General features: G+C 28.8%; 3 protein-coding genes across 4 annotated transcripts in view; 2 read left to right on the top strand and 1 right to left on the bottom strand.

Annotated features, from left to right (window-relative positions):
- Positions 1 to 2,600: 2,600 nt before the first annotated feature.
- On the bottom strand, positions 2,601 to 3,694 carry LOC122637434 (NADH dehydrogenase [ubiquinone] iron-sulfur protein 4, mitochondrial). 2 transcript variants are annotated; one of them, XM_043829534.1, is made up of 3 exons: positions 3,483 to 3,694; positions 3,004 to 3,327; positions 2,601 to 2,900 (listed from the first exon to the last, which is right to left on the bottom strand). In XM_043829534.1, the coding sequence occupies exons 1-3, from the start codon at positions 3,542 to 3,544 to the stop codon at positions 2,723 to 2,725; spliced, it is 564 nt and encodes a 187-aa protein (XP_043685469.1). In that variant the 5' UTR covers positions 3,545 to 3,694; the 3' UTR covers positions 2,601 to 2,722. The 2 variants fall into 2 exon arrangements, with proteins under 2 accessions (XP_043685469.1, XP_043685470.1); XM_043829535.1 differs by having other exon boundaries at positions 3,004 to 3,289; positions 3,483 to 3,686.
- Positions 3,695 to 4,027: 333 nt separating this feature from the next.
- LOC122637435 lies at positions 4,028 to 6,716 on the top strand. The gene is made up of 3 exons (XM_043829536.1): positions 4,028 to 4,423; positions 4,842 to 4,967; positions 5,501 to 6,716. Exons 1-3 carry the CDS (start codon positions 4,412 to 4,414, stop codon positions 5,681 to 5,683), a joined length of 321 nt encoding a protein of 106 aa, XP_043685471.1. The 5' UTR covers positions 4,028 to 4,411; the 3' UTR covers positions 5,684 to 6,716.
- Positions 6,717 to 8,421: 1,705 nt separating this feature from the next.
- The window catches only part of LOC122637433 (peptidyl-alpha-hydroxyglycine alpha-amidating lyase 2-like), a 5,594-nt gene continuing 689 nt past the window's right edge, over positions 8,422 to 13,326 (top strand). Inside the window, exons 1-5 of the mRNA XM_043829533.1 lie at positions 8,422 to 8,901; positions 9,020 to 9,177; positions 9,973 to 10,171; positions 11,366 to 11,561; positions 12,859 to 13,044. Of these exons, the coding sequence (XP_043685468.1) occupies positions 8,758 to 8,901; positions 9,020 to 9,177; positions 9,973 to 10,171; positions 11,366 to 11,561; positions 12,859 to 13,044 (883 nt within the window). The 5' untranslated portion in view covers positions 8,422 to 8,757. The remainder of the gene's footprint in view (positions 8,902 to 9,019; positions 9,178 to 9,972; positions 10,172 to 11,365; positions 11,562 to 12,858; positions 13,045 to 13,326) is intronic.

Below are 13,326 nucleotides of genomic sequence, written 5' to 3'. Positions count from 1 at the left end.
GATGTTAATTAATGTCTTCGCACAATAATGATTTTATTTGAAAATTTTATTTAAATGATTCTAATCGAAACGTTTCTTATCGCCACACATACAAACACACACACACACACATTCACACACAGAAGGACATGCACGTGTTCGATCGAAGCAAGAACGTTCAGAGAATAAAAAATTAAATACGATTCCCCATCGATTTAACGTTAAATTTGTTCGTAAACTATAATCCATTTAGAGGAATAAAATTATTATTATTATTATTATTATTATTATTATTATTATTATGATTATTATTGTAATAATTATTATTCTCTCGTACGAGTATTCGAGTTTCATTCGCACTTGTTGGCCTTCAATTAAAAATCTTATAATAATGTATGTATGTATGATGTACGTATGTATGTATGTATGTATGTATGTATATATGCATGTATGTATGTACGTATGTATGTATGTGTGAAAAAAAAGAAAGAAAATGAAAAAGAAAAAGGAAAGGAAGGAAGAAGTAGAAGAAGGTAACAAGGGCGAATTTAATCCCGTTCACATATGTATGTAGAAAAGTAAATTGTTAACGAAATTGAATAATGAATATAAATAATAACGGAATATAAATAATAATTATTAATTAAAACAGACTCAATCGTTTATTCGTCGAGAAATTCATATAAAATTAATAATAAATAAACAAAAAAAATAAATAAATAAATAAATAACAAGAGTAAAAATTTGAGATCACGTTCATAGGGTTTATTCGAACGTGTGATAATATACCAAGTATATAAAATGAGAAAGAGAGATATTGCATATATAGAAGTAAATAAACAAAGAAACAAGAAGAAAGAAATGAAGGAGAAGAAGAAGAAGGAGAAGAAGAAAAAAAGGAACCGTAAGTTTTATATATGTACAATCATTTGTAGAAAATTTTAAATGTCCGCCTTATAAATGCAAAAAAAAAAATGGATCTATCGAGTTTGAGAGAAAATACGTATTGTATGTACGAATGAAACGAACTGTTCGTCGCGGTTATATATTAAACAAAAAGTAAAAAGGAAAAAGAAAAAGGAAAAAGAAAAAAAATAATAATAATAATAAATGAATAAATAAAAATATAAATAAACAACAAACGAATGAATATCGAAAGGAAACAGACAAACGAACAAGAACAAAATGAAAATAAAAATGAAAAATAAAAATGAAAATGAAAATGAAAAATAAAATGAAAATAAAAAAAAAAAAAAAAAGAAAAATAACAGAATAAAAAGAAACGTGCATCACGCGTACGTATCATCGCCCCATGTAAATACATATACATATACATATACATATACATATATATATATATATATACATATACGTATAGATATATATAATATATATATACATATACGTAATGGGGAATAAAAATGAGAGACGATAAAAAGAAAGAAAGAAAAGAAAAATGGCGTTCGTTTAGAATCAAATATGTACATACATATGTTTGTACTGTACGTTTGTACTGTATTATTGCTTGTAATAATCGATATTAGAGTCCGAGAGAAGTTTATACGGAGATAGGGCAATGCATTCCACTTAACATCTTTGAAGTATTATTTTCAAAGATCATCTTTTCTCTCTCTCTATTTCTTTTTGATTATTAACAAAATATTCATTTTGTCGTTCCTTCTTTTTCTCAATCACTCTCTCTCTCTCTTTCTCTCTCTCTCACACATTCATACATATATACACAAATACTCTCTCTCTCTCTCTCTTGCGCGTTAGATTTCTAATGCGCGTTGTTTGTGCCGGACATTGCGTTTTGCTAATTTCCCATGATCATTGTTAATTATTTTATATATATATATATATATATATATATATATATAACAAATGATATTTTACTCTCTCTCTCTCTCGTAATATAAGACGTCCATTCCTTCTTCCTTTTATTCTATACTATCTTACTCTTATTATATTATTATTCTTACTTCTGTTTATTTATTTATTTACTTTATGTATAGTTGCGATCTTACACTATCACGTTATTTCTTCTTTCTCGGCCGTGCTTCGACGAGCCCTCTTGTACACTGTAAAATTTAGCGATTATATATATATATATATATATATATATATATATATATAGACACACACATATATATATATATACTCACACGAATGTTCGGTTCAAAGATAACGTCAGCAATATCGTATGTGCGGAGTATACATATATAGTTATTTAGTATCAGATATTTTATTATATATTAGCAATAATTCAAATAACGTATTTGAGAGAAGAAACAATCGACGAGAGATCATTTAGATTTTATCATATAGGAATCTTTTTGCTTGTTTTATCAATATTATGATATTATTATTATATTATGAAAATATTATATATATATATATATATGTATATATATATGTATATTTATGTGTATATGTATAATATATATATATATATATATATATATATATATATATATGTATGTACATATACAATTATTCCTAAATAATAAATATTGGAATTTATTGCTAGATAGCATAGCGGATTTTATTATGGATTGTGCACTCCTTATGTGTCATTTCTTTTTTTATTTTGTTTTTTCTATGTTGATAGTAATCAAGAGTACTTTTTATCAGTTTATTCAACCGATTTATAGTATCTTTATACATACAATTATATTATTATTATTATTATTTACATACTTCAATGACTAACGATAGTACCTCTATTATTTATCACTTTGCATCACTTAGTAGAAACCCGGGTACGCTTATTCCATGCAAAGTTAGATCCGTAAGAACGAGGCTTTGGATCAACCCGATTTGGCTTTTGAATATAATATTTCCAACCCATTCTTTCGCAATGCAAGATAGCTGCCTCTTTACTCGTAAAATCAACTTTCATATTTGACAATGGATCTCCCCTTAATGGAAATATTATTTTAATCCAATAACATTAATAGTCATACTTGCTATATCAAAAATAAGTACTTTTCAACAATGAAATTAATTATTATTATTACTTACGTCGAAGTCCATCCTATCAATGGATTTTCCCAACGTTCACGCGTGTCGAAATCGATTTGCCAGTAATGAATGTTATTGGTACCTGATTGCATAGAATTTTTAGGAGGTTGATAAATGCGAACCATACGAGTTTTAATATGTTCATCTGGTACTCCAGATACTGCTCCAATATCTTCTACAACTGGCACCGTGATAGTTACTTCAGCAGGTTTCTCGCTAGGTGCAAATAAATCATTTTCTGCTTGTAACTTTAACTCATCCTCTTCCTTTATTCTTCCTTCTTTTTCTAATTTTATAGAACCCGTAGAGAATAATTTTATAAAGCTGCAAACGTTAAAATGGGAACTTCGAGGTACGACAATCAAGGAATATAACAATTTCATAGAGTTATATAAAGGTACGAGGTTATGTTTGTCCAACCGTGTCAAAAAGTTTAACCAACAAACGAGATAAAAGTGAATAACATATTACAAACTTACCGTTCATTCCCATTGACACTTAATTCCTTGGTGTATCTACGCAGCAATGCACGATACGCCATTTTTATCAAATAAAATGAAAATCCTTTATCACAAAGACATAAGCGAACTAATTCGAAAACGTCGGTCACGGAACACAAACAAGAGAGAACACGAATTGGATTTCAGACGAATGCGACTCGATTGTCAGTCAATTCGATTGTCGAAGTCAAGATTGAGATCGAGATCGAGATCGTATTACTGTTAAGCCCGCGAAAAGTTCAAACCTCCTTTACATCGTTCATTGTCGCATTAAGCGCAAAGAAAAAAACGTGTGACGAGTGTTACGTTATGAAAAAAAATTTCGATAAATGAGAGAAAGTAAAGAATAAAAAAGAAGATAAGAAAGTAATACGAATTATATATATATATATATATATATAAAGAAAAAGAAAACAAAAAAAAGAAAAAAGAGAACGTTCGTATAGAAAATAAGAGAGAATAAAATCGATAGTAACCTTTCTAACGATTCTAATTAATACATAATCGATCGATTTCGGGTATTCAAGAAAAAAAATAATGAAAAACTGACTGACCTACTCCCTTAAAAGGATGCAAAGGAGGGTCGTTCGTTTATATCGTGTAAGATGCACGCATGCTCGGGACGCATTTTACCCGTCTCCCCGCTACCCTTCGCTCTCCACCCTCTGCCCCACCCTCTCACCTCCTCACGACCCCCACCCACCCATAACGACTTGCATCGTGCAAGGTATCATGCTTCTTGGTTGCAACCATTGCGAAGAAATGCATTTGATCTTGCAAGTGTTATAAATTACGTTTAGCGTAAATGTAATATTTCATAAGTTGTTCGTAATTAAATTATCTCGTGATACGTTTCGTGATACGTTTGTGAGAAAAGAGAAAAAAAAGGGTTAAAAGAGGGATCGAAGATGCCGGGCAAAGTAAGTTAATGTCTGGTTTAATTCACGTTCGAAGGGTTACGAAATAATCGAAAAGATTTTATATATCTCTCTTGTTGCGATGGGCACGATCATTCTTATCGAATCGATCAATATTTGAATAATGTATCGTGTTTGTTTCTCATGAGTTTTATCATCGATCAGAACGTAAGCTAAACTGTTGCTAACAGCTGTTGCTTTGGTGTCACATCGCACGAGACTTCTGCTCGATACTTTCGACTACTTCTATGTATATATATGTATATATACATATATATGCATGTATATGTATGTACGTAGTTGTTTATAATCACACGTGATATATGTATAAATAATATATATTTATATATATTTTTCTCTTCTTTTTCTTTTTTTTTTCTTTTTTTTTTTTAATTTTAACAATACATTGTAATGTTAACAGGACAAAATGGGATTCTTAATATCGGCTATGTTAATTCTATTAATTGGCGTTTATTACGTCAATGCGAGACACATTATAGAAAAGAGAAATTATAGCGATCAGAGTGTCAGCAGATATTTAACAGAGGTAGGCAAAGTTTGATAAAAATTCATTTAAAGAGACAGAGAGACAGAGAGAGAGAGAGAGAGAGAGAGAGAGAGATAGAGAGATAGAAAGAGAGAGAGAGAGAGAGAACATTCGATATCGCATCAACAAAACATTTTTTTCTTTCATTTCTTTTCTTTTTTTTTTTTTTTTTTAAATAAAAAAGTAATCTTACTTCTATTCTGAAACAAACAAACAAACAAACATATTTGCGAGAGATTCGATCGAGAAGGATGATGACGATGATTAGGACGGGGGTGAGTAAAAAAGAAAAAGACAGACAGAGAGACAGTGAGACAGGAAGAAAGAAAAAAGAAAAAAAGAAAAGAAAATTAAAAAAAAAGAAAAAAAGAAAATAGAGAACGACTCTGTATAAACTAAACGAAAATGTCTAATGAATAGAATGATATATGAAATATGATATAATAAAACAAACAAACAAACAAACAAACAAACAAACAAATAAATAAATAAATCTGATCGATTTGAAATCGTCCTTTTCGTATATAATTTAGAGAACCTGTTGGTGGAACGAGGTGTGCAAGGAAGTATTTCATAGTAAATTTCGTTGCCGTTGTCCAACTTGGTCCTATTGCCGTTCTCCTGGAAGATATTACGATGCACATTGCAGTATGACGCGCACAGGTTATATTTGGACTCAGCCGGAAACCTCGCTAACTCTGGAAATCGATAACTAACCGGGACAAAACGTAGATACGTACGAACATACGTATATATATACATACATACGTACGTACGTACGTACGTACGTACATACATATATAGATACATATGTATAATATCTAGTTTACGTCTATGCTACATCGAATCAAATATTTCCTCCTCCTTCTCCCTCCCCCAGCTACCACCCACTTTACACTATCCATCTTCATGAATCCCACAAAATTTTAATCTAAATTCTCTTGTACTCGGTGTACGTTTTAATGTGAGAAATCGATTGAAATCAAATCAAATCAAATCAAATGAAATTTTAGAAATCTTTTGAACGTTTTTTATATAGCATCGTTAAGATGACTATGCATTAGTATTGACTTATATTATGTATATGTATATATATATATATATATATATATATATATATATATATTAATATTTATTATTGAAAGAATTTTCACGAGTTATTCATGCGGCACCCGTGTTGTTATATATAAATCGATTGATAATATTCGAGATTATCAATTGGTATATTATTAATTGATATGTTTTAATCAAACATCGAACACGTTTAAAGTGTGATATTTGATCCATTGTCTCTTTACAACGCATTATTATAATGTAACATCTAAGTTGTAAATTATAAGGCACGCGATTCTTCTTTATTACTGCCATGAATTTGTAATCAGTAGTAATGGTAGAGATTATTCATTACATAGAATGAAGAATATGAAAAAAGAAGAAAAAATAAAGAAATCAAATAATTATAATAATTATAATAATAATAATAATGATAATGATAATAATAATAACAATAACGATAATAATAATAATAAAATTTCTATGGAATATTAATAATTTATTAATTTCATTTCGCAAACACATCGAATTTTTCGAAGGCAAAAGAAATAAAAAAGAATAAAAAAGGAAGAAATATTTTTAAATATCTTGCACTATATAAGTTTCTTTAAGTCTTCCAAATTTGATGATGATAGTAAGGTTAGACGAATGAAATGGAAAAAGTAAAGGAAAAAGAAAAGGAAAAAAAGAAAAAAAGTTGCTATTTAATAAAAGTGAAAATTTAGGAGCTAATCGAATTGTTTCAATATAATTATATTTCTCATATTTACGAAAAAAAATATTTATATATCACTGCCACTCTCTTGCCATATATTGTAATATTTAATTAATCTTGTTGAAATCGAATATAAAAATCAAATACTTCGAATTTGCTGCTTTACTTTTATCACAATCTCTTATCAATTATTATAATAGAAATAATAGTTACACAAGATAATACACACGATGGCTTAATAATTAGAGAAAGTAGATAAAAGGATAAAGCAGATAAAATTTTTGTGATATTACTTCGTAACGTTACATCTGTAATTCCAAGCAAGAGAAAAAAAAAAAAAAAGAAAAAAAAAAGAAAGAAAAGATTAATCAAAATTGTAATTTATCTATGTATATCGTATATCTTAAAGACGTTATAATAAAAATATATAAATCATACAACAAAAGATTATTATTTATTTTCACAAACACAGTATGACACATATATATTAAAGATTTTATTTCATAACAATTCGAATGAAATCGTGATTGAGTGTATGTGACTATTTGCGTGCTCGTGTGCGTGTGTTACGACCTCGTGAAAATTTTCCTTTCGAAAAGGACATGGTGGTCAGACTTATCAAGCTTTATCTAATTTTTATCATCCGCAATGTCTTCAAATAAAAATTCGTCAAACGTTTATACTGTCGTATATCGAATTAAAAAAAAAAAAAAAAAAAAAGAAAAAACGAAAAGAACAAATATAAAAATTAAAAAAGATCCAAAAATTCCAAGATTCTTAAATATCCATTTAATTCTTATCTATCGTATCATTAAATAAAATTTCCGATAGGTTATATCGCATATCACGGAGGAAAAAAGAAGGAAACGAGACAAGAAAAAATGTTTAACGATTACAAAAATGAGAAATATAATTCGTTGATAAAATATAATGGATATTAAAGGTTAAAGATACGATAACAACAATAGACAAGAGACAACGTTGAGAAGATCAATGAAATCTATTATTCAATGTCAAGGAGCCATGTAATACAGAAGTAAGTAGCTACGTAAAAGCGTTTGAGTTTCTCTCAAGGTCAAGAGGATTTCATCCAGGAAATATACACAACAATATCTACATAATCTTACCGTACGACTAACTACGTAATTTGGCCGGGATTTGTGCCGCCATTATTGATGCGCGCGCATATCGATTGCCCCAGTTGTCCGGAGTTATATTACAGAGCAGGTCCTGCCGATGAATCCTGGACCAAGTGCAGTTGGTTTAGAACGGTTGATAGGACAACACGTTCGCCAGCTGTCGGACGAAAATTCACTTTTTAATATTAGCCCCACCTTTTTTCTTTAATTTTCGCGTTTCGGATTTTATTTGCTAAGCTTTTTCTTTTCTAATTCTTCCACATATTCTATTCAAAAACTATTCTCAACCTGTCTCAATAATTTCCTATAAATATTTTGACATATCCTTTACGTTATCCTTCCCATTTAAATCCATTTGTTTCTTTCTTGATCTATATAATTCCATATAATTCCATCATTTTACTTCTCCTCCTTTTCCTCTTTCTCCTTCTCCTCTGTCACCAATTTTGTTTGAAAAGAAAAGAAAAAGAAAAAAAATATATATATATATACACGTACATATATACGTATACAAAAAAAAAGTTCAATTTGGTTCGTCATCTTCCATATCGATACGATAATCGTAAGTATTTTCTCCGAGAAGATAGAAATATCTTTTTAACATCGTTTTTTGATTTCGATTTAAAAAAATTGTTAATAATTAATCGCCGAGTATCCTTCGTCGAATTTTATTATTTATTCAGTTATTATTATCCGTTTCGATGACGTCGTACGGGACTTTGTGAGTTAATACGTGCGTGCGCGCCAGCGAGAGAGCAAGAGAGAAACAGAGGGAGAGAGAAAAGGAGAGCGTTATTGATTTAAATTCGACGAGGAGAAGAGATAGTTTGGAGTGAGCCAGTCGGTCACGTATCACAGAAGAAGAAGATCTCGAAGAGTTTCAATGTCGAGGAAAGTCATCGGGCAAGTTCTTTTCATTTTCTTTGGTTTGTTTTTCTTTGTCGATGATGTCACTTCGGATCTCAATGATCCAACAATTTTTGAGAGGGATCGACCCTACATGGACGACTGGTTGGACATTTTTTCGGTGAGTTTTTCAATATTCTATGTTTTCGTTTCTATTCTTGTTTGTCGTTTGTTGTTTTTGTTCTTCGATTCAATCATTCGAATGATCTTGTATCGTCCTTCTTATATTATTTTCCTAGACCTTGATAAATATCGGAATGGAGGAGAAATTGTTAATACCGGTGGAGAATCGTGATTGGCAAGGTCCAGAAAATCTTGGCCAGATTTCTGGAGTCTCGGTGGATCCTTCGGGATATCCTGTAGTCTTCCATCGTGCCGATCGATTATGGAGATACGAGTAAGTATTTTCTTGTTATTCTTATATATTTTTTTTTCGTTTTTGGCTTTTTCTTTTTGCGTGAAATGTAATCATCTTCGTTTATATAAGATTTAACATATGGACGTGTACAGTAGTTTAACATATGGTACTTATGTATATCTGATAATACGATTCTAACGTCTAATGCATGGAAATTAACAAGAGAGAATTGTTATCATTCTTATATTTTTCTCTTTTTTCTTTTTTTCTTTTTTCGTCCAAATGAAGTATTCTTCATTTATTGAAAATTTTATTTACGTACGTACGTAGCACGTATATTTCCTAATAATACGATTCTAAAGCCTAACGTAATAATAATGGAAAAGTATATTTACGATTTTTATATCTAATGATAATTAGACGATAGAATTTAATATCGTAATGATTAGAATAAATCTTTTTATGTATATATTGATTTACGCAAAATTTGATATTAACAATTATTATAAGTAATAATAAGATTACGATACAACGTCGGATCGATGACGATCAATTTTGTCGTATTATATATATATATATATATATATATATATATATATATATATATATATAAAGAAAAAATCGCGTATATCGATTCATAATTCATTTATTTATATTTCTATATATTTATAATCGATATAGTAACAATGAGATTACGATTTTAATGATCGGAATTACGACGACAAATTTTTTTATATTATTTTTTATCGATTATAAAATTGCTTACATAAAATAGTATCTCCTTTACTCATGTAATAGCTATTTTTAATATTATTATAATTTTGTTACAAATAGTACCTTCACCAATGATAACGTTTATCAAGAGGAATACAAAGGGCCGATAAAAGAAAATACCGTACTAACGTTGGACCCAAATACTGGTGAAGTTTTACGTGGCTGGGGAAATCACACGTTTTATTTGCCACACGGTATACACATTGATGGTTTTGGAAACGTGTGGTTAACCGATATTGCTCTTCATCAAGTTTTTAAGGTAACTTTTTAAATAATTGTAATTATTATTAATTATGTTTCCATCCTTACCACTTTTCGCTCAACACAACCCTTATCAAAAAAATTTTTCCAACCCTATACTTTCACCCCTCTCTTTCTCTTTCTCTCTCTCTCTCTCTCTCTCTCTCTCTCTTTCTGTCTCTCTCTTTCTCTCTTTCTCTATCTCCCTATCTATTTTGCTTTAATTTATCCAAATCGAATATCAATCGGAAAAACTACAGCACACGAACGATAATTTGTAAAACGGGCCAACAAAAAAAAAAAACAGAAAAAATGTTCACGTTTAAAAAGTCAAACCCATTTTTTCGAATATTTTTAACGGCATTAATTATAAAACTCTGTAGTAATTTTCGAGATACGTCGGGTATGGCGATTGATATATATATATATATATATATATATATATATATATATATATATATATAAAAGAAAAGATTATAATTCAACGATAAAATGAATATTTACGAATTACGATAATTCTGGGGGTATGATATCTGAGAAAATCGATAATAATAATTTCAGAATCCAATATTCAGATCAATTTATTTTTATAAGAAATTTTGTTCTCCTATTGTTTTCTTTTTCTATAGAAAATCAAATGTAAAATTGATCACGAATTTTTTTCTTTTTTTTTTTTTCGAATACATAGATTTTCTTTTAATACAACTTGTATCAGTAACGTATCTTCCAAAAATTATAATCGGTAGAACAAAACGTTCAATAATTTTTTTTCTTTCTCTTATCTCTGATTAATTTCATTTTCATAAATAAATATATATATATATATATACACACACATATACACATACATATCCAAGAATAGATATAAGGAAATAACTACTATCTTTTCTTTCTTTCGGTTAAAATCGTCAAAAAAAAAAAAAAAAAAAAAAAAAAAAAAAAAAAAAAAAAAAAAAAAAAAGAAATCTCCACACATAAGCGAGATGACATAATAACGAAGTATAATTTCTTTTTCACGACGACAAAAAATAACAAAAAATTTCGATCCTCGTCATCGTCGTCGTCTTCGTTGTCGTTGTTATTACTATTGTTGTTATTGTTGTTGTTGTTGTTATTGTTGTTGCTTTCTCTTTTCTTCTCTTCTCTTCTCATTCTTTCTTCGTTTTTCTTTTTATTTTTCTCTTTTCTATTTTTTTCCCAAATTTAAAAACAGTACGACAGTAATGGGATTCTCGAGCTGTCACTCGGTCAACGATTCGAGCCAGGAAACGATCTTGAACACTTTTGTCAACCGACGTCAGTCGCTGTGGCACCGTCGACAGGCGAGATCTACGTCGCTGACGGCTACTGCAATCGTAGGATTATTCTCTTCGATTCAATGGGAAAACCACGATACAGCATAGAAGGACGTACGTTGTCGGTCGCTTAAACGTTTTATTTCAACGTTGAAAAATCATTCATACGTTTGTTGTGTCAATTTTAAACGTTTGTCTCGTGTCGTTCCTCCATAAATTTTCTTTTTTTTTTTTTTTTTGTCGAGTTTAACATCAACCTCTACCTCCACTCTCATCTTCACCTCTACCCTAACGACAATCCTTACTATCGTCGATCCCTCTCTCGTCGTTTTTATTCAATATTCGTTTGATCATTTATTTAGAATTTTATGATCCGTATTTTTAATAATATTATTTATTAAATTAATTAATATATTTAAGTAATCATTATTCAGATATTACTTAAATATATTAATTGATATATTACATATTATTTTATATTAATTATTATATTGTATTAATTAATTTTGTATGAATTAATATGTGCGAGTAATAATTAATAATGCCGATTAATAGAGAAAAAGAGAGAAAAGAAAAAATAAAAAAAGAAATATTCAATATTTTAATCATAACATTTGTCGATAGTTTTAATAAAAGTTAACAAGGGGGAATATTATTTACAACGAATTCGATTCGATGCAATTCGAAATTAAATTTTAATGTTCGATTATTTATCGAATATATCGTTCGTATTACGTATCCGATTATTGTAGATAATTAAATGTTCTTATATATATTTAATCGATCGTTTTTATTTTATTTTTTATTTATTCATTCATTCGTTCATTTATTTTTTTTTTTTTTTTTTACAAAATAAACAGCGATCGATTAATAAAGATACTGACTAAATGACTAGAACTATTTTTATCCTATTTCCTTTGCGTGTATGTGTGTGTTTTTTTTCCTTTTTATATTTTTCTTTCTTTTTTCCCTTTCCCTCTTGCCTTTACAAATTCGATTACTTGATTTTACGTAATCATTTCCATATTTTCTTTTTCATTAACACGACTCGTCTTTTTTCATTGCCATTGAAAATATTTGTCGTAAAAACTAATTTTTATGTTATATTATTCAAAAAAGAAGAAACAAATAATCAAAAAATTCTTACATATATACTTGATAATCTTATCAAAATGAAAAAAAAAAAGAAAACTATTGAGTTTTTATATCGTAGATTTAAGAAAAAACATTTTCGAATCGAATATTCAAAATTTGTCATTCTTTTTATTTATATATTTTTGATCGACATCTAATGAAACTTCGGAACTATGAATTTAACAAGTATGTTTATGTCATTTGATCGTGAATAATGTATCTATAATCGGTTCAAGATTATTTCGATTATTAATATGAATGATAATTTTCTTTTTAGACGAGGTGAATCTACTGATACCACATTCGTTAACGATATTGTCTAACGGAGATCTCTGCATTGGCGATCGAGAAAATGGAAGAGTACTTTGTGTAAATGTTAGACTTTTCGGAGCGGAAATCGTGGTCTCCAAACCACCATATTCTATTTCATTCGTTGGCCGAGTTTTCGCTATTGCATCTTATCGTAAGTATATATTATTATTATTATTACATTACTATTATTATAAAAATTTTTATTTCTTTTAATTACAAGATGACAGTGAAAAGTTGTCGGATGATTCAAAAGAATTAATATTACTCTTTCGAGGAGAAATAATTCAGAAAAATATTTTTCTTTCATATTACAAAACTTCAAGCATTATTTTTGCTTGTTTATTTCGCGAAAATCGTTAATTATATATTTTAAAGTTAATGACGCAATTGTTGTGCAAAATAAACTTTAACGTCATCTTTCTTTTCTTCTTCT

Source organism: Vespula pensylvanica, chromosome 2 (assembly GCF_014466175.1).
Source record: "Vespula pensylvanica isolate Volc-1 chromosome 2, ASM1446617v1, whole genome shotgun sequence".
Lineage (NCBI taxonomy): Eukaryota > Metazoa > Arthropoda > Insecta > Hymenoptera > Vespidae > Vespula > Vespula pensylvanica.
This window is presented reverse-complemented; position numbering and strand designations above follow the sequence as displayed.

Excerpts from the sequence above, each read along its gene's own strand:
- LOC122637434 (XM_043829534.1), bottom strand. The coding sequence starts at position 3,544 with ATGGCGTATCGTGCATTGCTGCGTAGATACACCAAGGAATTAAGTGTC. Across the intron at positions 3,328-3,482 it reads AGTGTCAATGGGAATGAACG|CTTTATAAAATTATTCTCTA; the intron begins GTAAGTTTGTAA and ends TAACGTTTGCAG. Across the intron at positions 2,901-3,003 it reads TTGATAGGATGGACTTCGAC|GGGAGATCCATTGTCAAATA; the intron begins GTAAGTAATAAT and ends ATTTCCATTAAG.
- LOC122637435 (XM_043829536.1), top strand. Across the intron at positions 4,968-5,500 it reads TCAGCAGATATTTAACAGAG|AGAACCTGTTGGTGGAACGA; the intron begins GTAGGCAAAGTT and ends TATATAATTTAG.